Source organism: Monodon monoceros, unplaced genomic scaffold (assembly GCF_005190385.1).
Source record: "Monodon monoceros isolate NGI ecotype Baffin Bay Population unplaced genomic scaffold, NGI_Narwhal_1 Super_Scaffold_13, whole genome shotgun sequence".
Classification (NCBI taxonomy): Eukaryota; Metazoa; Chordata; class Mammalia; order Artiodactyla; family Monodontidae; genus Monodon; species Monodon monoceros.
In genome coordinates this window covers 3,386,068-3,408,707 of record NW_021703769.1, presented here as the reverse complement: position 1 = coordinate 3,408,707, position 22,640 = coordinate 3,386,068, and the positions used below count along the sequence as shown (strand labels likewise).

The 22,640-nt window shown below is 35.4% G+C and overlaps 1 protein-coding gene across 3 annotated transcripts in view; it reads right to left on the bottom strand.

Moving 5' to 3' along the window:
- SYCP2 (synaptonemal complex protein 2) overlaps positions 1–22,640 on the bottom strand; it is a 72,927-nt gene that overhangs the window by 25,084 nt on the left and 25,203 nt on the right. For 2 of the 3 annotated variants that reach the window (XR_003793348.1, XM_029221998.1), the window contains 11 exons: positions 22,419–22,514; positions 17,267–17,327; positions 10,074–10,222; positions 8,824–8,898; positions 8,238–8,384; positions 5,306–5,405; positions 4,291–4,448; positions 2,418–2,481; positions 2,037–2,094; positions 1,393–1,526; positions 810–1,243 (listed from right to left, as the gene is read on the bottom strand). Coding sequence is in view for 2 of the 3 variants with exons in the window: in XM_029221998.1 (XP_029077831.1) it covers positions 810–1,243; positions 1,393–1,526; positions 2,037–2,094; positions 2,418–2,481; positions 4,291–4,448; positions 5,306–5,405; positions 8,238–8,384; positions 8,824–8,898; positions 10,074–10,222; positions 17,267–17,327; positions 22,419–22,514 (1,476 nt within the window). In the remaining variant the exon portion in view is untranslated. The remainder of the gene's footprint in view (positions 1–809; positions 1,244–1,392; positions 1,527–2,036; positions 2,095–2,417; positions 2,482–4,290; positions 4,449–5,305; positions 5,406–8,237; positions 8,385–8,823; positions 8,899–10,073; positions 10,223–17,266; positions 17,328–22,418; positions 22,515–22,640) is intronic. The other variant, XM_029221997.1, reaches the window with a different exon arrangement.

The following is a 22,640-nucleotide window of genomic DNA, read 5'->3' as shown; positions in this document are numbered from 1 at the left end:
CCACCCCACTTACATACTTTCTTGAAAAACCTCGTCAAACTTTAAGGCAATAATCCAAGAAATGTTTCAGATGCCACTACGTGCAAAGCTGTGCTAGGCCATGCAGGAAAACAAACGTTGAATAAAACATAGTCTTTACACTCTAATAGGTTAAAACGGGGGGAAAGACCACACAAAATAACCATTTATTAAAAAAGAAAGGTAAGCACCATAAGAGAGGCACAGGCAGTTCTATATGCATGTTCAGAAGAATCTGAGGGACAGAGTGGGAGAGACCCAATAAGAGGAGACAAGGAACTGCAGGGTTCATTCATGCTATACCTATTTACATGCCAGCTATGTGCCAGGAGGCACATAGGTTCTATCAGGGCTGGGACTGGGGAGAGGTCAGAAAGGGGTTCAGGAGGCATGCACTCTCAGAGTCTAAGCCTGAATTAAAGAACATGGTATTACTAGTGGTTACCAGTGGGGAGAGGGAAGAGGAAAGGGGCAAGATAGGGGTATGGGATTAAGAGATGCAAACTACGAAATATAAAATAGATAAGCAACAATGGTAAATCGCACAGCATAGAGAAATACAGCCATTATTTTGTAATAACTTTAAATGGAGTATAATCTATAAAAATATTGAATCACTATGTTATATACCTGAAACTAATGTAATATTGTAAATCAACGATACTTCAATTAAAAAAAGGACAGGGTATTACAAACACTAAATTTGTTGCAATTAATCAAGCTTCTTTCACTTTATGTTATTAAGTAGGCATATTATGGGTGTGCAAAAATAAAACATACTGAAAGCTCACCATTTTTTTTTGTTTCAAATCCCAGGAATTAAATTCAGATGTCAATCTTTCCCCTGATTTTCTATGACTTTCTGCATTTTTTCTAGGAGAAGGGCTTTTATCACAGATAGCAGTATTCACATCTTTTGACAGTATGTATTTCTTCCTACAGATCACAGATTCTTCAACTTTCTTATTTAGAACTGATTTTAAAGTAGTTTCAGATTCAATATGCCAATCACTCTGCTTTGTGTTTTCAGTATTTTTCTCCTCCAAATGTTTAGAATGATTTAGTTGTTGTTTGTTTCTTTTGCAAACTTCTACTTCTGCTTTATGTATTTTGTTATGCTGCATTATTTCGTTCCCATACTGCACCTTTCCCATTTCCTGAGAATTATCATCTGATATTGAAGAGGATGATTTTTGTTTAGTAAGTTTTTTGTTGATAACAATATCTAATGGGAAAATGAGAAATTAATCCTTATTAAATTTATAAACTGATCATATACAAAATTTATTAAAACCAAAATATTTGTTAGGACATTTCAAGAAATGAGTATTTCCTTGAACAACTATTTTATATACAGAGAAAACTGTGTTTCACCTTGAGTAAATGTGTCTCCTGATGAAGTACTTGCTCTTTTGTTATTACACAGATTAATATTTGTTACAGGTGGCCAACATGCCCATTTGGAGTGCATTTTATTTCCACAGATGTTGTCTAAAACACCAGGTAACCTGCAAAATAAATTCATTTGCTTATCACAAAACATTAGCCTATGACTGATATAAGGCCTTGACTCTTTTTATTTAGTCAATGTTTATTGACAGAAATTTAACAGTCAAATATGAAAAGTCCTGATGAAAGTTAAAATTTACTATATAATTGATCAAGATTAAAGAATATTATTTTAAAAATTCCATTATTGCTACTATTTTGATATCTACCTAAATACATATCTTACACGTCTTCATGTATATCTAAACTTGGTTAATTTTCTTCACATTCATACTTTATTGTTTGAAAATCTCATTCATTTTAAGTCAATTTGAAAAGAGTTATGTTGGTTGAAGAAACATATAGGCTATTCCCCATTGTGCGATCATAATAATACTTGAAAGTTGATAAATTCTATAACCAATACTACACTCTAAGAATATAAAGACCTTGTCCTTTAAATTTGTTACACTCATCTAAAAGTAACATTATTATAGGCTAAATGATTTGATGGGTTTTCTCATACTTACACAGGTTTATCTATTTTTCCCACTGCCTGTGAATCAGGAACAATTTCCTGGAGTTCACCTAAATAAAACAAAAATTATGGTATTTTCATTTTTTCGTGCAGTTGGCAGGGTAAAATGAAAGCTAGAATTTGATCAAAGTTCACATATTGGGATGGAAAGATTGATTGATCTCATCTTCCCCCTCCCAGACCCAAACTTCTTGGGAACCAAGGCTGTATTATATTTTCTTGTAACCTCTAAGTTCTTTGCATAAAGCTGAATGTATTCATTATAAATCTTTTTTTCAAATAAATGAAAGGGAAGTATAGAGAGGAGTGTGTGTGTGTGTGTGTGTGTGTGTGTGTATAAAGGATGACTAAAATTAAACCAAAGATTACTTACTAAAATTTTGGTTTGGGAATTCAATGTCCTTATTTTCTGTCTTTTCTCTATCAGTTTCGATATGCTATAAATGGGAGAAATTTTAATACAAATTTGAATTAAGGCATTATATGAAAACAACTTTTAAAAGTCAGAGTATTAAAGTTTAAAACTTTTTTGCCTTACTATTAAAAGTTGGATAGTATTTCTATTTATTTCATACGACTATGCCCATTCTAGAATATTGCCTATCCTAAAACACAAGAAAGTAACTTTCATTGCAGATAAGGAGGCAGAAGATCCTACAAATTTTCTGATCTCAGCCACAGCTAGAAAAATAATTCAATTTTCCTCTCTGAGAATTTCTAGCACCTCCATGGTGTATCTTCTCTTGCTATTGATCTCATAGCCTGCATCTATTCTGTCTTTTCACTAACATACATATGAACCGGAAATTATGAAGTATTAACTTATTTTATAAAGTTTTGGCCACTGCACAAGTAACTTCTTGACTGTAGCAAGCTTCCCTCTTTCCACAGCCACAGATACATACCTTCCCGGACCAAATAAAAATTTGCCATCACTATCAGAAAAATATACCCTCTAACTAAGATATTTTGCCTCATCCTGGCTGTCTTCCCTACTGGAAGAGGAGCAGTATGAAAATGTACAGGTGTGTTTTTTGTTGTCACAATGACAGAAGGGCTCTCCTGACAATAAGTAAGCACAGGCCTAGGACACTTCTCATCCTACAACATTCAGAACCACACTGCACAGCTAAACAATACTGCCCCTATTAAGAAACACATAGCTAGACAATTTGAACCATTACTTTGACTATTTTTTCCTAATATCTTCAACTCTTGCACCCTTTATCTTTCAGCCTCATAACCATTAAAAATTTTTTTACGTCCACCATCTTTCTTATTTTTACTGTAACACCAAAGCTGCTAAGCTTTATTTGAGGAAATTATACTTACTTCTAAACTAATGCCATGATAAGCTTCATAGTCTTAAATTTGAACTGGGCCCTCAACACTGCCTAACACTTGTACTTATTCTTCCCCCTCTCCATTCTCTCTCAGTAGTTATTCCAAACCTCTGTCTCTGAGCCCTCTACTTCAAGGCTCTGTCCCCGAGCCCTCTACTTCAAGGCTCTGTCCCCAAGAGAAGCTCACCATGCTCACACTTCAGAGAAAACAAAAGCTTTCAGGTGTTCCTCCTCATCTACAAACTTATCTGTATCTCTGATTACCTATTTCTCCAAGACACAACTTTCTCTCATCCATTTCCTGCTCTGTCCCCCCTTCAACTTCCTGGAAAGAATGCCCTCCTCGATGCCCATGTGACTAATAACCTTTATTGACCCTTCAAAAATCAACTCTTCTCCATCTCCTAAAAGAGCATCTCCTGATCTTCAGCTTCCCCTCCAGCTCTGGGATTAGGCACCTGCCCCTCTACTAGGTTTCTATTGCATCCTGTATGTACATCTGAGAACACATACAATATTATAATCATCTTATTAGTTTGTCTAATTCCCATGCTAGACTTTGAGATACTAAAAGATTCCACTTGTGTCTTATATTTCTAAACCAGAACCTTCCCCATAGCAGACACTAATTTGTATAATAAACTAAAGAATGATGGCAAGTCCATTTCTCCTAGTGAAGGCATAAATCAGTTACACTGAATATTTCTAAATTTTACTGTTAGCACAGTAAATGATTGATAAGAACTTACTTTCAAGGACAATGAATGATATCTAAAAAATTTAAAAAGCAATACTGTAGGAAAAGTGAGACACCCACTGCTTGCAAAAGTAATTAGCTCAATTATGTATTTCTACAATAACTTGATAAAAATTTATTTAAAAATGCTTTCAAAGTAAAGTTACTTTGTCTGTATTATCTCCTCTATTTCTTTCTTCAGATGGTCTAGATTTAAGTGATACAGCATTATCCACTTCATTTTCCAATGTTTTAGAAGCACCAGGTTTTTCTGTAGAACTCGTCATTTGCAGTGGTGGTTTAATTCTTCTTCTTCGTAGTGTTGCTAAAAAGGAGGACAAAGGACTGCTATATTTGTAGGATTTTCTATGTTGTTCTCACTGAGACACTTTTTGCTGAGGAAGGTTAATAACAAAAGGGGATTCTAAGATGGGTCCCAGGTTTCTGATTTAGATGAGTAACTGGATATGGACGCCATAGTCCAAGGTAAGAAATGGAGAAAAACTGGCAGGGAGGGTGGAAAGATGAATTTATTTTGGACCTGTTAAGTTTGAGAAGTTTGTCAAATATCAGATAATTTCCCAGTAGGCAATCAGATTTTGGGAACAGAAGGTCACTATTAAATTGTCATAAAGATTAAATAATACTGTGTTTATAGCAACTAGTACACAGTATCAGATTATTTTAAAATTTTTATTTAGCTCTTAGTATGTACCAGGCACTGTCTAAATGTTTCACAACATTTCTTGTTTAATGAATAATTTTTATTTAATCCTTTAAACAGTTCAATTTGATGAGGTTAGACACTTTAGTCCCATTTCATAGAAAGGAAACTGGTTCTAAACTTAGCTACAAAGTACATACCCAGGAGTGGGGAAACAAGCCCAAGCAGCCTGATTAATTTAATGTTTTATCCACTATGTTATGCTGGCTCCCACTTAAAATTACAACAAATTATTAATGCTGGATATTAATATTCTGAATAATGTTTATATGGATACCCATTAAACTTCTCAGACATTTGTAATTTTTTGACAGAAGATTTGTGGTTCATATTTTATTAATTTTTATATCCCCAAATTATCCTCTAGATAAATTAGGTCCAGAATACTCCTGAATTTTAAAAATGCCACCTTAAAACAATAATACTTGTTAGGAATCTTCAAAGGCAATAAAACTTACATGTATTGACTAAAAATATTGGACTTCTCACAGTGTATCTATCTGAGCCAGGAACAATCATTGATGCTTCAGACATTTTTCTTTTGCTAGGAGTAATTATCTTAAACCATGAGAAAAAAAAAACCCACAGTAAATATACATTCTCTTTTGAAATTAAATATCCTGTAATTTTATTCACATTTCACCTTGACTACACACAAAAGACATATGGTATTTTATAAACAATATGATATCCAGAAATATCTGTAGTTTAGCCTGACTTGAAGGATTTTATCCTAATGTTTGGTATTGAATAGATAGCCGAAACAAGTAAAGGATGTTGTTTTAAAGAATATTTAAAGAATATCCAGACTTAGAATTATTGTACCTTTATATATTACCTGAAAATATTGTATTGACACTCAGTTTATCTAGTTAACCATTGGCTCACAATTTCCTATTGTATTTCATAAGGATAATGTTTGGAACACGTATTTATGTAAACTTGTTTGTGAAAGTTTTCATAACATTAAGCCTTGTTCAAAACTTTCACACATTTAAAAAATTGTATTAATATTCTGTGAAGACTAAACTGCCTTTGGAGTAAAACGCAGCTACAGGAGTTCAGAGACTCAGTGGCACACAAGCTAGTGTTCCAAAAAAGATGTGCATTTTCTAACTTTAGCCTAGAATGACTGATAAGAGCAGAGGAGGGACTACAGGGGACAGGAGTTCCAGAAGATGCCGTACAAAGGAGTACACGATGACAAACCATAAAGAGGGAGAAGACAGCTGTTCTGAAAAAGGCACCTGCCTCTAAGACAGCGAAAAAAATATTGATGGAGTTTTGAGTAGGTATGTATATAGGGCAATGGAGGAAAGGTGGGGAAGGAAAGGAGAAAAGTGAATTCTAAGATTAACCAGAAAATAAGCTACTGAATCAGCAGATTCTTCTTAAAGGAATTACAGTTCTAGTGGTATATAATGAATAAGATCCAAAAAGTTACTTATTCATATAAATGCTTCAAACAGTTAGTCCTTATTGAAAACACAGTGGGTATTTAACAACAGTGCAATGTTTTTCAAACTTTAGTGTGGTTAAGATCTTTTCCAGAGTTTGTGTTATGATTCAATAGGTTTAAGGTGGGGGGGGGGCTCTAAGAATCTGCATTTTTAGTAAGTACTCAAGTTATGATTCTGATATAAAGACAAAAAAAGGCTTTTATAATCTAATCATCTAAGGGAACTACAGCTGACAAAAATGATACTTTTAATTTAATGAAGGACACAGACTACAGGGAAAAATAGTAACACAATGTATGGAAGAGCCTGTGAGAGTTATAGTTGCCTAAAGGTGAGAGATTAGTAAAACAAATAATCGGGAAAAGCTCCATTAAGAAAGTAAAAATGAACAAAGATTTACAAATGTAAGTACACTTTAGATAAGTAGAGGTAAAAGCAGCATGAATGAAAGTACAGAGGCAAGAATGAGCATGCCATAAAAAAAGAGACAGTAAAGCAACTGACCATACTAAAGTGGAGGGTATTTTGATAGAGTAGTATTAAATTACAGAATGTCTTCAAACTAAGTCAAAACTTAGATTTAATGGGATAAACACAGAGATGACAAGGCTTTCTGAGCAGAAGAATGCTATGAGGATGCTGGTATTAAGGAAAATCAGTGATGTACGACACAGGGTAGCTCACAAAATGGAGCAATAGTGTCAATGACACTATTAGAAGGTTACCGTATAACCTACGTATGCTAAAATGAGTAACGGTAAAGGGAATTAATAAGAAGGAAACGATGTGAGAGATACTATGAAAGAACAATCACTAGCACCTTGGTTCTAGGGATGGGGGGAGAAGAGTTTGGAATCAAGGATATCATCAGAAAAATGAATGGTAACATTACTGAAGTATGGAGGCAGATGCAAACTTGAGGCAAAAGATAAAGAGTTTGAGGTAGACTTTAGGAAAGGGCTTGAAGAGACACAACCAAGGGAAATATTAAAAGAGTAAGTGGAGGGCTTCCCTGGTGGCGCAGTGGTTGAGAGTCCGCCTGCCGATGCATGGGACACGGGTTCGTGCCCCGATCCGGGAAGATCCCACATGCTGCGGAGCGGCTGGGCCCGTGAGCCATGGCCGCTGAGCCTGCGCGTCCGGAGCCTGTGCTCCTCAACGGGAGAGGCCAAAACAGTGAGAGGCCCGCGTACCACAAAAAAAAAAAAAAAAAAAGTAACGTAGCTATAGAACTTTGAACAGAGAAGCCTGGTACATTTTAAGAGCTTAAATTATGCACAGGAAGGAAGCTCTCTAAGGGAGAAGGCATAGACATGTTCAGAAAGCTGGGTATCAAGCTTTTAGAGCAAATCTACATTTAGGAGACAGTGAGAGAAAGTATCTCTGATGTAGTAATAGAAGTAAAAAGAGAATTAAAATGCTAACATAGAAGACAAAGGAGAAGACATTAAGAAAGAGAGGGCTGTTAGCAATGTCAAGTGTCACAGCAAGATGTGGAGAGGCGGCTGAGAAATGGTTCTATCACATGCAGCCTAGAGGAGATCCTCAATGGAGCAGGAGGAGGAGGAGAAAGAACCTAGTATTTTGCTCTTTCCTCATGCCAGTAAACAGAACGTTACATTATAAATTTGTATTGGCCAGTGCAGAGACAGAACAGAAAGGATAAATGCAAAAAGTGGTAGTTACTTTCCTATATATCTCTAATTTGAAACTGACAAGTGTATAGTATACCTTGTCCTAAATCCCTAAACCTTACATATAAACAGTCTGCTGAAACACTAACTCTTGTTTGCATTTGTAAAATGCAGGGGAAATACTCTGAAATGTTACTGATGAACATATGAATTCTAGATGCTTTTTTCTGTAATTATATATAGCAATGATTTGACCTATGCTATTTTATAAATGACTATTTTGATGCCATATATACCTTAGGCTGACTATTTTTTATGTCTCCTTGATTACTGTTTTTGATATATTTTGGAGGTTTAGCAAATTCCTCTTGGGGGTTAGCTTTTTCTTTCAAACTAACAAGTTCTTCTTCGACTGGTGAGATTTGACTTTCTGGGACTAGAATCTGTTGGAGAATAAGGAAAAAGTGTTTAAAACTGCAAACCATAGGAAGTTCTCAATCACTGGATGACTTCGTAAAGCGCTCATTCATCTCACACTCATAAAGGTCAATTCTTTTTGTCTTATATCTATGTACTGTTATAATTTTTAGTCCTTTTTCAAATGTTAATAGACATAATACAGGCTTTGGCATTAGTGGAAGAACATGTACTTCTGATTTTTATTTAAAGTTACCAAAACTGGTATTAATAACAATCTACCTTCTGTACTGAAATAAATGATTATTAATGTGTTTAAAAAGTATATACATCTTACTGGGGCATTATGTTGAGACAATTTATTTTTTAGATATTCATCCTCCAAGATGAACTTTATTACTGTGCTCTCATTATTTAGGGTTAAACTTAGCCCAGTGGTAAAAATCAAGTAAGTCAGACACATACCTGTGATCCACTTGCATCAAAAAGAATATGCACAGATGTTTTGGCAACGGAAATGCCTTGTTTTCTGGTAAATTCCTAAAGTAAAATTAATTCAAAGGGATGTCATTTTCTCCCAGTTCTTTCCATTTTAATACAATTATTTCCTATACCTGTTTCCTTCCAAAATTGCCAAATTATCTTAAATCATTATTATTTATACATATAAATACTCTTTTCAGAATAATTCAATGAGTCCCCACTAACCACGGTCTTAGCCTATTTTGGTAAGGGTTCCTCACAAGCATATTATCTGCTATTCTTCACTATAAATCTTTTGCACGCTATAGACTGAATGTTTCCCCCACAATTCATATGTTGAAACGTAGTCCCCAAGGATGGTATTAGGAGTGGAGGCCTTTGGGAGTTGCTACGGTCATGAGGGCAGAGCCCTTATGAATGGAATTAGTGCTCTTATAAAACAGACCCCAGAGAAATCCCTCACCCCTTCCACCATGTAAGGACACCGTGAAAAGATGGCCATCGATGAACCAGGAAACAGGCCTTCACCAGACACTGAGTCTGCTGGCGCCCTGATCTGACTCACAGCCTCCAGAACTATGAGAAAAAAATGTTTGTTGTTTAGGCCACCCAGTCTACGGTATTTTTGTTACAGTAGCCTGAACAAACTAAGACGTGGACCATCCAAGCTTGTCAACTGAACATCTCCCTAAACATAACATGAATTGCCACCTTGATTCCCAGTTAAACAATATCCGACTCATATCGTCTTCCACAGTCCTGGAAAGCATCTTATCTAAATTTCATTCATTAACTTCAAAGGCCATTTCAAGGCCCACCTCCATAGCCTTTCCTTCAAATCTGACTCTTAATGGGCATTCTTTCTTCAACATCTATACTTCATTTTCTATATGCCACTTACTTCTTCTGAGGCACATTCTATAATTCTCACAATGTTTAATATCTTGAAAACAAGTCTTTGTCTCATTTCACTTTTTAAACACCTCGCAGAAATTCATTAAATGTTTTGAGTAGGTGCTGCTAATTCTGTCATCTGAGATTCTTTCTAATCGGTATCTGAAAGGGTATGGCTAACAATCTGATGGCCATTCCACAATACAAACTTAAAGGACTAAAAATCTACATGTTATTTTATAAAGAATTGGAGGAAAAAAAAATCAATGAAACTTAGTCCCAAGTAACTGAAAGTTTCCAGAATTATGAAAATGTTTATTAAAAAGAGTTTAACTTACCCTATACTTATCTGCACCAAAAACTTTTTGTGTCACATTAGCGATTTCTAACGATGCATCAAAATACAAAAGCAATTCTTTCCCTTCTCTTTTACTAATTTTTACTTTATTTTTCAGAATTATAGTCAGTAGCTTCTTCGACTCTCTCACTGTACACAAATGAATCACACTGATTAGTTTACATTAATTCCTATGATACCACTCTATAGGTATACTATAAATAAGAAAAGCATGCAGCATACCAATTAAAATGAACTGAAATAAAATTAACTTTTAGGATTTAAAAGTATTTAAATTAATCAATTCTGGTACTAACTACTTACGTAAAGAAATCAACAATTCAGTTTATTTTTCAAAGTCTCAGTTTCCTGATCTATAAATTACAAGGTAATACAATAATTAATGAACTAAAGCCCTGAGTACATCCTGGACACTAACAGGTTCTTAATAAATATTCTTTGAACACATCTGAGAAAACTATTTTCTTAATTTAAAACAGGCAAAAAAGAAAATAACTTTAATTCCATAACTAACTATTCCTAGGCATAAGCATCTATTCAGACATTTCTATTAAATCCACAGTTACAAACGTGTTGACAATGAACGTCTGATAAAAACTTGAGTACCAGGATATTGTGAAGGAAGAAGGATACAGTGCTAATCCTCAATGAATTCACCAATCCAGTGAAAAGAAAATACTGTTAAGCGCCAGTTTATATGAAGTATTTACCTCCCTTCCTCCAAAAAGTTACAGAAAATTACCTGGCACCCAATTAATGTGCCTGTATTATGGACCGAAGGCCACTATGGTCCTGTCCTACCTCTGGTGCTGCTCCTGTTGCTGACTGAGAAGTCTCCACACCTGCCCCCAGTGTTTGCTTTTGGGCAAGAGGAAAACATCCTGAGGGAGAAGGACCACACCAAGGATAAAACTTTGTGTCTGCATCAGGAAAAGCTCCGCTGGCCACTCCATGCTCTACCCTAAAGGACAAATGTCCCTATCGGCTATAAAACTCTCTGATCCTTATGAGGCTTGCCCAAGCAGAAAATGTCTTATTTGCTTTTGCAGCTATATGGTCATGACACTTCCTCTGTGATGTCCTTTGATGGTACTAAGAAGTATTAGTTGCCTGAAGATAGTCGTAACGCAGTTTCTAATCCAAAATGCTGGCAGTTTTTTTTTTTTTGAAAGAAGAAAAAGTCACAAGTCTCAACAGTAAAAGTTTTCAGGCTTTAGAGATGAAAGATCAGGTGACGTTGAAAATGATAATGTTTCAGATTTTGATGATGAAGATTAGAACACTTATAATCTTTACGAATATTTTTGTTTATTGTTATATCCCTGATACGCATTTGAATTTTTTTCTGCAGCTTGCTGTGAACTTAGAGTAAATGCAGTATTTGCTTCACTGCTTGCATGAACATGGTATTAGAATTACTTCCAATTTATTATTTTGCTGAATGCTTTGTACCTTTTTCTACAAAGCATTCTCCACATATGTCATGACTATCTACATAAGAATTTGTTGATATTTGTTATATTTTATTGCTGGCTTTGTTGAAATTTCTGATATTTGCTTTGACTGCCTAGACTATATCGTGGCTTGCTTTCTAGTTAGCAATATTACTGAAATACCAGAAGACTTCCTATTTTGTTGCTTCCTATAAAATCCAAGTATTTATAGATATCAACATATTTGGATCTTATAATGTTATCTAGATATTTCTGTAGGATTCCAGTATACCATTCTTAAATGAATAATATGTTTTCTCCTGCAAAGCCATTCAAAAAAACACTTAATTGTCCATGGAGCCTTTATTTTATATAATCCTATAAACTGAACATAAAAGGGTCTAACCTCACCCTATTGTGCTGCTGCTTCCCCATTCCTTCAGTCTGCAACTGTAGATGCTCTTTTTCACTAGAACTATTGCTTGATCTCCAGAGTCCACACTTTTTTTTAACTTCCATGAGTGCCAGTCATGTAAAAAATTCAGATCTTGCCTGCTCCACATAGGTAGACCACGTCACCACTTTATTACAAAGGATATTAAAAGATACCAACGAACAGCCAGATGAAGAGAGATAGTGCGAGGTCTGGAAAAGTCCTAAGCACAGAAGACACTATCCCTGTGGAGTCTGGGGTGTGCCACCAAGCGTCAGTATAAGGACTAAAGTGTGTATACTGATATTGATAATGAAAGAGTTAATTATTATCTTGACATCTGAAATTTCAGTGGAAATTTTGGTGGAGTGGGATGTAAAACAGAAAGTAGACAAGAACAGAAATGAAGACAAGAAAGGGAAAGATTTAGCAAAAACTATTCTCTCAAAATTGGCTATGAATGGAAAAAGAATGAGATAGAGGAAGACATAGGATCCAAGTAGACTTTTTTAAGATGCAGTGACAAATGTACCATAAAAATGTATGATGTTAAAACTACAGGAGAGGACATTATGTTAAGTGAAATAAGCCAGTCACAAAAAGACATATGATGCATGATTCCACTTAAAATAGTCAATTTCATAGAAACAAAAAGTAGAATGGTTGTTACCAGGGGCTGGGTGGAGGGGGAAAAGGGGAACTGTTCAATGAGTATAGAGTTTCAATTTCTCAAGATGACGAAAGTTCTGAAGATCTGTTTCACAATAATGTGAATGTACTTAACACTACTGAACTATATACACTAAAAAATGGTTAAGATGGTAAATTTTATGTTATGTGATTTTTACCACAATAAAAAAAATAAGAGAAACCGCGTGAGGGTGTATATGGAAACTTTCTACACTATTCTGGCAAGTTTTCTGTAATCTAAAACTATTCTAAAATTTAAAATTTATCTTTAAAAAAGACCCAAATGAAGGGCTTCTCTGGTGGCGCAGTGGTTGGGAATCTGCCTGCCAATGCAGGGGACATGGGTTCGAGCCCTGGTCTGGGAATAAAAGTTATAAAACTATTGATACATGAAGTAAGTTGGATTAATTTCCCACATGCCGCGGAGCAACTAAGCCCGTGAGCCACAACTACTGAGCCTGCGCGTCTGGAGCCTGTTCTCTGCAACAAGAGAGGCCGCGACAGTGAGAGGCCCGCGCACCACGATGAAGAGTGGCCCCCGCTCGCTGCAACTGGAGAAAGCCCTCGCACAGAAACGAAGACCCAACACAGCCAAAAATAAATAAATAAATAAAAAATTTTTAAAAAGACCCAAATCAAACTTCCCAAGATGAAAAATATAATGCCCGATAAACATTACACAGGATAGAACAGAAGCAGGTTACACACTGCAGAAGAAAATATTAACTAGCAACAAAACAAAGCAATATAAAACTACCGAAGTGAAAAAAGAGAGTGGAAATAAAAGCCTGGAGTTTGGGTGGAGAACCCAGAGAATCAGTGAGCTATGGAAGAACTTCATATAGCTTAGTATATATGTAATCAGAGCCTCCAGAGAGGAGGAGAAAAAAGGAGCAGAAAAAAATATTTGAAGAACAATGGATAAAAACTTTAGAAGCAAGGAAGCTCAATGAACCTCAAGAATGAACAATATGAAGAAAATTACACTAAAGCATTATAATCAAATGTTTAAAACTACTAATAAAAAGAAAATCTTAAAATCAACCAGGGGAAAAAAGACTAAACAAAAAGAAGCAAACATGAGAGTGACAGACTTCTCATCAGAAACAAGGCAGGCCAAGAGAGAGTAGAGTAACCTCTTTCAAGTACACTGAAAGAAGACAACAGTCAATCTAGAATTCTATATGTACCAAAAATACTTTGCAAAATAAAAACAAAATAAAGACTTTCTGACATAAAAAAGCTGAAAGAGCTCATCACCAGCATATTTGCAGGACAAGAAATATTAGAGAAGTCACCTAGGCAGAAGGAAAATAATACCAGATGGAAATCTGGGTCTATACAAATGAAAGCTGAACACTGGAAATTGTAAATAGGTGGGTAAATTTAAAATACTTTTTAATCCACTTTTTAAATCTCTTTAAAAACTAATTGGCTGCATAAAGAAAAATATCATTACACATAATATGAGGTCTTTGACACATTCAGAAGCAAAAAAATTTTTACCATTATTGGCAGCAATGGCACAAAGGCCAGGAAAGCAAAAATGGAACTTTACTACTACAAGGTTCTTATACTATTCATAAAAGGGTACAATATTACTTGAACATACACACTATTAAGTTAAATATGTATAAAATAAACCGTAAATCAGCCACTAAAAAGGTGGATATAAAGCCAACAAAAGAAATACAATTAAACCACTGAAAATGAATTAACACCAAAGAAGAAAAAGAGAAAGAGAAAAGAAACATGGCAGATGGGATGGCACATAGGAAAAACAAAAGCTAGATGATGAATTTAAAGCAAATCAATAGTCACATTAAAAACCACAAAAGGCAGAGACTGTCAAATTACACTGACAGTCTCTGATATGATGCCCAGTATCAGTATATGATGCCTATAAGAAACCCACTTTAAATACACAGACACAAAGGACTTAAAAATAAAGAAAAGCTATGCCATGCTATAATTAACCAACAGAAACTTGGAGAGAGTATACTAATATTATATAAAGTAGACTGCAGAGCATAGAATATTACCACAGGAAAAAGAGTCATTTCATAATGATAAATTTATGAAGAAAATACCACTAAATGTTTATAAAACTAATAACAGAAATTCAAAATATCTGAAGCAAAAAAATAACAGAACTGAATAAAAAAAACCCACAGCTCTAGTGGTGACTTCAATACCCCTCCCTCAATAAGTGATAGAACAGGAGGCGGACAATGAGGAAGGATATATGACAACACTATCAACCCAACCCTCCACCCAACAACAGCAGAATACACATTCCTTCAAGCGCACTCACACCATTCACCAAGACAGACCATATTCTGGGTCATAAAATAAGTGTCAATATACTGAAAAGGATTCTCAAAGATCATACAAAGTATACTCTCTCATAACAATGAAATTAAGTTAGAAATCAGTAGCAGGAAAATATCCCTGAAATCTCAAGTATATAGAAACTAAATAAAAAACTTTTAAATAAACCTATGGCTCAAGGAAGAAACCAAAAGAGAAATTTAAAAAGAATAAATTAATGAGAATGGACACACAGCACAAGGCAATTTGTAGGATGTTGCTAAGGAAGTACTTAGGGGAAGAATTTAAAGCACTAAATGGCTATATTAGAAGAGAAAAAATGGTCTCAGGTCAATGACTTCAGCTTCACCCTGAGACGCTAGAAACAGGAAAGCAAATTACAACTAAAGTAATCAGAAGAAAAGAACAGATATAAGAGCACAGATCAATTAAATTGAAAATCAAAACACAAAAATGAGAAAAATCGATGAAACTAAAGGCTGGCTCTTAGAGAATATCAATAAAATTGATATAACTCTCATCAGACTGATTAGGAAAAAAAGATACAACTTAGCAGTATCAGCAGCAACAGGGGGACCATCACTACAGAATCTACAGACAGTAAAAAGATAAAATGGGACCATTATAAACCACCTTATGCCAATAAATTTGACAACACGATTACTTGAAAGACACAAATTACCAAAGTTTACTCAAGGAAAAAAAAAGATAACCTGAAAAACCCTTTATCTATTAAATTAATTGAATTTGTACTTAAGAGCCTTCAGCAAAGAAAAGTAAAAGTGCAAGCCCAGATTGCTTCACTGGTAAGTACTACCAAGTACTTAAAGAAGAAACAATACCAATTCTACACACACTCTTAGAAAAAATGGAAGATTATAGAATACTTGCCAATTCAGCCTATGAAGCTAACAACGCCCTGATTCTGAAACTTAAAAAAAAACAAAACAAAACAAAAAACCCAGACATTACAGGAAAAGAAAACTACAGACCTTCTAGAACATGAAATACCAAATTCCTAACTAAATTTTGCAAATCAATTCCAATAATATATAAAAGAATAATACATCACAATGAAGTGTAACTATTGTTACAATGTTATTTCTCCAGATATCAAATTACAATCCCAGTTGTAATTCTAGCAGGCTTTTTGTAGCAATTGATAAGCCAATTTTAAAATTTACATGGAGATTCAAAAGGTCTAGAATTTCCAAAACAGTCTTGAAAAAAAAAAAAACCCACAGTGTTAGAAGACTTACACTATCTCACTTTAAGACTCACTATAAATCTACAGTAATTAAAACAATGTGGTACTGGCATAGGGAACAGATCAATGGAATGGACTACAGCATCAAGACCGGCACTTCTACCCGTCATTTGATTTTCAACAAGGGAACCAATGAAGTCCAGTGGGGAAAGGAAAACCTTTTCATCAAATAGTCCTGAAATAACTGTATACCCATATGAAAAAATGAACCTAACTCCTATATTACACCATAATCAAATATTGAGATGGATCATAATCCTTAACATAAAAGCTAAAACCATAAAGTTTTTACAGAAAAACAGGAGAACGTCTTTGTGACTTGGTAGTAGGCAAAATTTCTTAGGTCACACAAAGCAATAACCATGAAAAAAAAGAAAACTGATCATGTGGACTTCAAATTTATAAACTTCTGCTCATTAAAGACACCAATGAGAAAATGAATAAGCAAGATACAGATAGGGAGAAAATACTCACAGAACATATATTTGTCGAAGGATTTGTATCCAGGATACATAAGAACTCAAAAACTTAATAATAAAAAAGACAGTCCAGTAAGAAAAAAAAAAAGGACAAAATATTTAAACAGATACTTCACGAAGAAGATACATGAGTAGCCATTAAGCACATGAAAAAGTGCTCAACATCACTGGTTATTAGGAAAACGCAAATAAAAGCTATCATGAGATACCACTACATGCCCGCTGAGATAACTAAAATACGTCTTGATATCTGAATTTGGAGTGGTGCCAGTCTGCCAAGGTATATGATTTTTGTCCAGCACGTATTGACAAGAAAGTGACTGACCATGGGTTTTAGACTAGATAGAGAAGGAAATAAATACAAGATATTGGGGGGATTGTGGGGGCAGGGAATTTGATGATATTGAACTATCAAATTTATGAATATGAACATATGGAAATGTTGATCTGCTTTCATCAGTCCATTGTGTTTTTCCATAGAGTGTGCAACTTCTACTCGAGCAGAATCAAGAAGAGAGTTATCAAAAACAAGTTTAATACCTTCAATGCTGTATATTTGTACTTCTTCCTCAGGCACAGTGACTGCTTCCCACTGATGATTCTTAAATTTAAAAACAGGTTTTGATCATAAATAATAATTCATTCTTGCTTTAAAGCTCCTTTAAACACCATTTTAAGTTATACAAACAATAAAGGTTATTACTATTTTCTTTTACTAAGTATCACTAAGTAACTGGTTGATATAACACATTTCTTGCTCCATCAGTTGACTAGATAATATATTATACTTGCCGCATTTAATCTATTTGTTCATTCTTAAAAGTAAATGACAGTATTGACTACTTTTATGGTTTCCTATTCTTAACCAAAAGCAAAGAATGACTAGCCATTCATATTTATTAGAGTATACCCTTTTAAAAAATATTACCAAATCCTGTCATTTCTTCCTTTGAAATGTTGTGTGATCATATTCATCCCCCAATTCTCACTCATTAATTGACTGTTCTTAGATTCAAACACTGAATGCATGTGAATAATAACCTAAAATGTTTTCCCCTTCCAAGTATTTTCATTGAAAATTTGTATAAGTGAATAAAATAATATGAATTCACACAAAAAAGTCATGGTAAAAATTAGAACCATTCCTAAAAGATGGGATCCTAAAACCTTCAGGAATCTTATGATGAAAATAGATCCAATTCTTTTGCTATTTAAGGACCACTCATTGTATAGAAATTCTGCTAAATCCTCAATCTCTTCACTAACTCCCTCCCTTATTTGCCTTAATTGAAACCAGTCTATACTCTTGAGGGCACCACTACTATTATAATTATAGCCTTCTCCAGTTAAGATGCTAATTCTCCCAGACCTCAAAACCTCAGGGTTGGCAGGAAAGGGCTGGTCTCCTCTCTCCCCAACACTTTGAGCAGCTTCACATTTCTCTGTGTGTAAAAGCCTTGCTCCTTTGTGGCACATGCCAGCTGGCACATATACCCATCGGTTATCATCTACTAACTTTAAAGTGACTCTTCCTCATACATGGAGGCACCTGGTTCAAAGCTTTCCTTTTGAAAAAATGTCTACGTTATAAAAATTTTCAAACAGATTATAAAAAATAGAAATCACAGTATAATGAATCTAAAATATGCCCATATCCAGCTTCAACAGTTACTGATATATTATGCCCACTTGTTTCATCTTCACCCCCTACTTTCCCTCTACTACACTCTCCTCCTCTTGACCTCAGTTTTTTAATCTGTCACCCCAGCCATCAACTTTAAAACTCTTATCATTTAAGTACCTAACAAAAACCCCTCCCTGGAATCCACATCTCACTTTAGCTTCTACTGGTCTCTTTCCCTTGTCTTTACTTCCTCTACAAATATTTCAACTTTCCAGGAATGCTTAAATCCTCATCACTTAAGTGAAATTGCTCTTTCATGGATTGCCAGTTTTTATTTATTTAACGTGTTTTGACAGTGTTCATCATTTCCGCTCATAAAACACCCTTCCTTTGTCTTCTACAACACGATACCCTTTTAATTTGTTCTTTTTTGGCTGATTCATCAAGTATCCTTCAGGCTACAGTCTCTTCTACCTATCCTGTATAAATTTGTGTTTTTCACAGTTCTGTCATGTAGACACTCATTAAATCCCATGGTTTTATTTATCATCTATATACAGAGAGCTTCTAAATCTCCATTTACAGCTCAGTTCTCTCACCTCAACTTCAGACCAATATATCCAACTGCCTACAAGATATCTTCAGCTGAATACCCCACAAACACCTCCAAATCAAAACATCCAAAGTTGAGCTCATCATCTTACCCTACAAAACTGATCCTCCTGTGACAGCATCTTCATCCATCCAGTTACCCAAGTTTTATTAACCCTTCTTCTTTTTACTACAAACTACCAAGTCTGCTCAATTCTACCTCCTCAAGTTTTTCTGGAATCCATCCATTTCCATCCATCCCCACTGTCACTTTCCAAAACTGTGCCACCATGATTTCTCTCACCTGGATTACTGCAAGTCTCCTAACTGCCTCTGGTCTTGTCCCTTTTTAATCTGTTCTCCTTGAGGCAGGTGGGCCCCAAGCTAGACATTTACAACTGGCCTCCTGTTCCAACTTCCTGGGGTGAGAAGAAGATGGGCTCCAGGCTGGACATTCATTACAACCCCCAACCCCCATGTTTACATTTCCTGAGGCAAGAGACAAACCGGCTCTGGACTACATATTTATGACCAGACTCCAGTCTGTATTTCGAGATCTGCACTTCAATATAAGAAACAACAACAGGAATAGGGTAGATAACTGGACATTGGACACTTTTATGGCAGGGACAGAGAGGGGCTAAACCCTGTTAAAAGATCAAGACATCATGCATTTCCCATCTTTGGTGCAAGGGAAACATTGCACATGCACAGAAAGGCTCCTTGGGGTTCAAAAAGGAGGGGGCACCACCCCATAATATGTGATGCTAAGGCCATCCCCTAGGCCTCTGGGCTGAAATCCATCTTGGAAAAAAGTTGTGCATGCACCTCGGGGAGGGTCCTAGGGCAGGTCAGGTGTTGAGAAACCAGATAATTGGCCAAAGGTAAACAAAGACCCGGAAGAACTGCCCTATATAAATGACTTAACCACCTCTTTACTCAGCTCCTCCTCATTAGGGAGGAGGCCCACACCCTTGCCCTCCGGGTGTGCATCTCTGCCTTGTTTCCATCTTAACAAAGTGTTTCTCTGTGTACTCTCCCACTAGTTGTTGTGCAATGTCTCTAAATAATAAACTTTGTACCTGTTTTTTTTTTTTTTTTTTTTTACAGTTTTTGCCTCCGTAAGAAATGCATTTTTCACTGGGGGCAAGAGCCAGGGGGTCTGGTGGCTAGGATTCCTGGTTTTCATCCAGGCTACCCAGGTTCAATTCCTAGGCAGGGAATTAAGATCTCGCTTCACGCCACCACTCACTGCTGCCTCTCCAAGATCATCCCCACCAGGAGAATCTTTTACATGAATGTGATGCTCAGTGTCTAGCATATATCTGGCACACAGTAAGTTCTTATTAAATATTCACTGAACTGATGTTGCCTCCTACTTATAATCCTTCTTTGGCTCTATACTGCCTGCCTTATTTCTTTCCAATACCCTTTGAACTCTATGCACTAACCATACTATGTATCTTTTAGTTGAATATTCTATATATTCATTCTTAAAATAAATACGAGCCCTTGAATAGCCATAAATGAGAAAAGACATGTCCCTGGTTTAATAAATTTTATGTTCTACGAGGGGAAAAACAGAAAAAACAACAGGTAAACAAAAGGATTTTAAGTAGCAATAACTACTATAAAAGAAAAAAAGAGGCCAGTGTGATATAATGTGGCTGGGTGGCTACTTCAGACTGAGTTACCAGAGAATACCTCTAGGAGGTGACATTTGTGCTGAAATCTAACTGGGAAGGAACTAAGACGCAAAGATCTGGAGGTTCCTAAGCAGAAGAACCAGCAAGTAGAAAGACTTGAAAAGAGCGTGATCTAGAAGAAAAAAAAAAAATGCATGTGGCTAGAACACAGTAAGCACAGAGGACAGTCTGATTATCAGAGAAATAGTCAGGGGCGAGGTCATAAAGGCCCTGAAACACCATGTTAAAGAGACAAAGGGAGGGTTTTAAGCAGCCACAATATGGAAGAACGGCTTTGAGGAGAGTAAGCCTGAAGACAGGGAGAAATGCACTACTGCTATAGAAATCCAGAGGGGAGAGGAGTCTAAATATCTCTGTGGGAAGAACTCTCTCCCAGCATCTCTAGATCAGTGACAGGAACATAGGAGGCATTTAATACTTATAAATGCATTTTATACTATCCCTATCAAGTATAATACTAAAATTACTTATTTTCTTGTCTGAATCATCCATTAGACCAAGTGAGTGAAATCAGGAACCACATCAGTCCTATTCTATCCTCTTTTCCCAAAATGAAAGTCCATTTCCTGAAGAAAATCCAGTTAAAAATACACCTAAAAACGCTGCAAGAATAAATACACTAATGAAAACCATCAGTACCCCTGAGAAGTAGTGCTAGTTTTTGGAACTCAATTTTAATTAAGCATTCTAAAAAGGTACTCTAAAAAGAAATAAAGGTACGTGGAAATCCTAAGAGGCATTTGGTTAAAGTTCGTCTAAAAAGAATTTACCTGGAACAAAAGGCAGGATTTTACAAGAAAGAGACTAAAAAGACTAAAGCCTCTTTGTATTACCAGCAGCTGCAATCAGATTAGTAAATGCAAATCAACTCTTACTCAGATCTTGGCCATACAGTTTGAGCTAGAAGTATGCAAATGTAGCAAATATTAAGTGGTGGCTATTTGGAAACAAGGCCTCAAAAATTTTCCTCAGGTTAAAGAGGTCAGTAGAAAACATACCTTCCTGGTTGCAAAGTTTAAACATAGTTACAATATAGCACAGAAAGAAAAGAACTAAAATTCACTTCTAAGTACCACCATAAGAATCAATCCCTCACAACCAAATGTAAAATAGCTAGCTAGCTGGAAGCAGCTGCAAAGCACAGGGAGATCAGCTCCATGCTTTGTGTCCAACTAGAGGGGTGGGAGACGCAAGAGAGAGGGGATATGGGGTTATGTGTATACGTGAAGCTGATTCACTTTGTTATACAGCAGAAACTAACACACCGTTGTAAAGCAATTATACTCCAATAAAGATGTAAACAAACAAACAAAAAAAGAATTAGTCCCTCACTATTTTCAAACAGAAGATTCTATGAAAGAATAAGGTAAAGCCATTTGTCATCATCTGTTAATGTTGTTTTTAACTGAGTGCTTCTGTACTGGAGTAACTGCTGTCTGTTCTAGAGTCAATTCACTTTGTTCATGTGAATGTTAAATTTTAATCATTAACATGTAATTAATTTCTGAAAAGCTCATATTTAAACACTAGTATTAAATTTTAGCATTTTTCTCTTGCAATAAGACATCCGAAATAATTTTCATTTCTAATTAACTTGATAGGTTACCATGCTCATCAAAACTACTAGAGCTAACATTGAAATCTATTAAAATAGCGAGAAAATAAATATCAAAGAAATCCATATTCTTAAGTTGAATTACAACATTATATACACACACACACACACACACACACACACACATAAAATGGTACAGAGGTATCTAAAGCTTACATCATTGTCTTCAGCAACGTAGAATGATACAGTCTGGCTCCCAAGATTAAAATCTATCCAAAATCCCTCAAGTTTTTCATCTGATGGTATTTGCAACTAATAAAATAAACATATAAAACTAGAATATACTATGCTTTTAAAAGTGACAACAGAAAATTATGATGTTATATTCATGGTTGAGTTTTTTTGAAAAACAAAAGAGTAGAGCTGGAAGGTATGGGA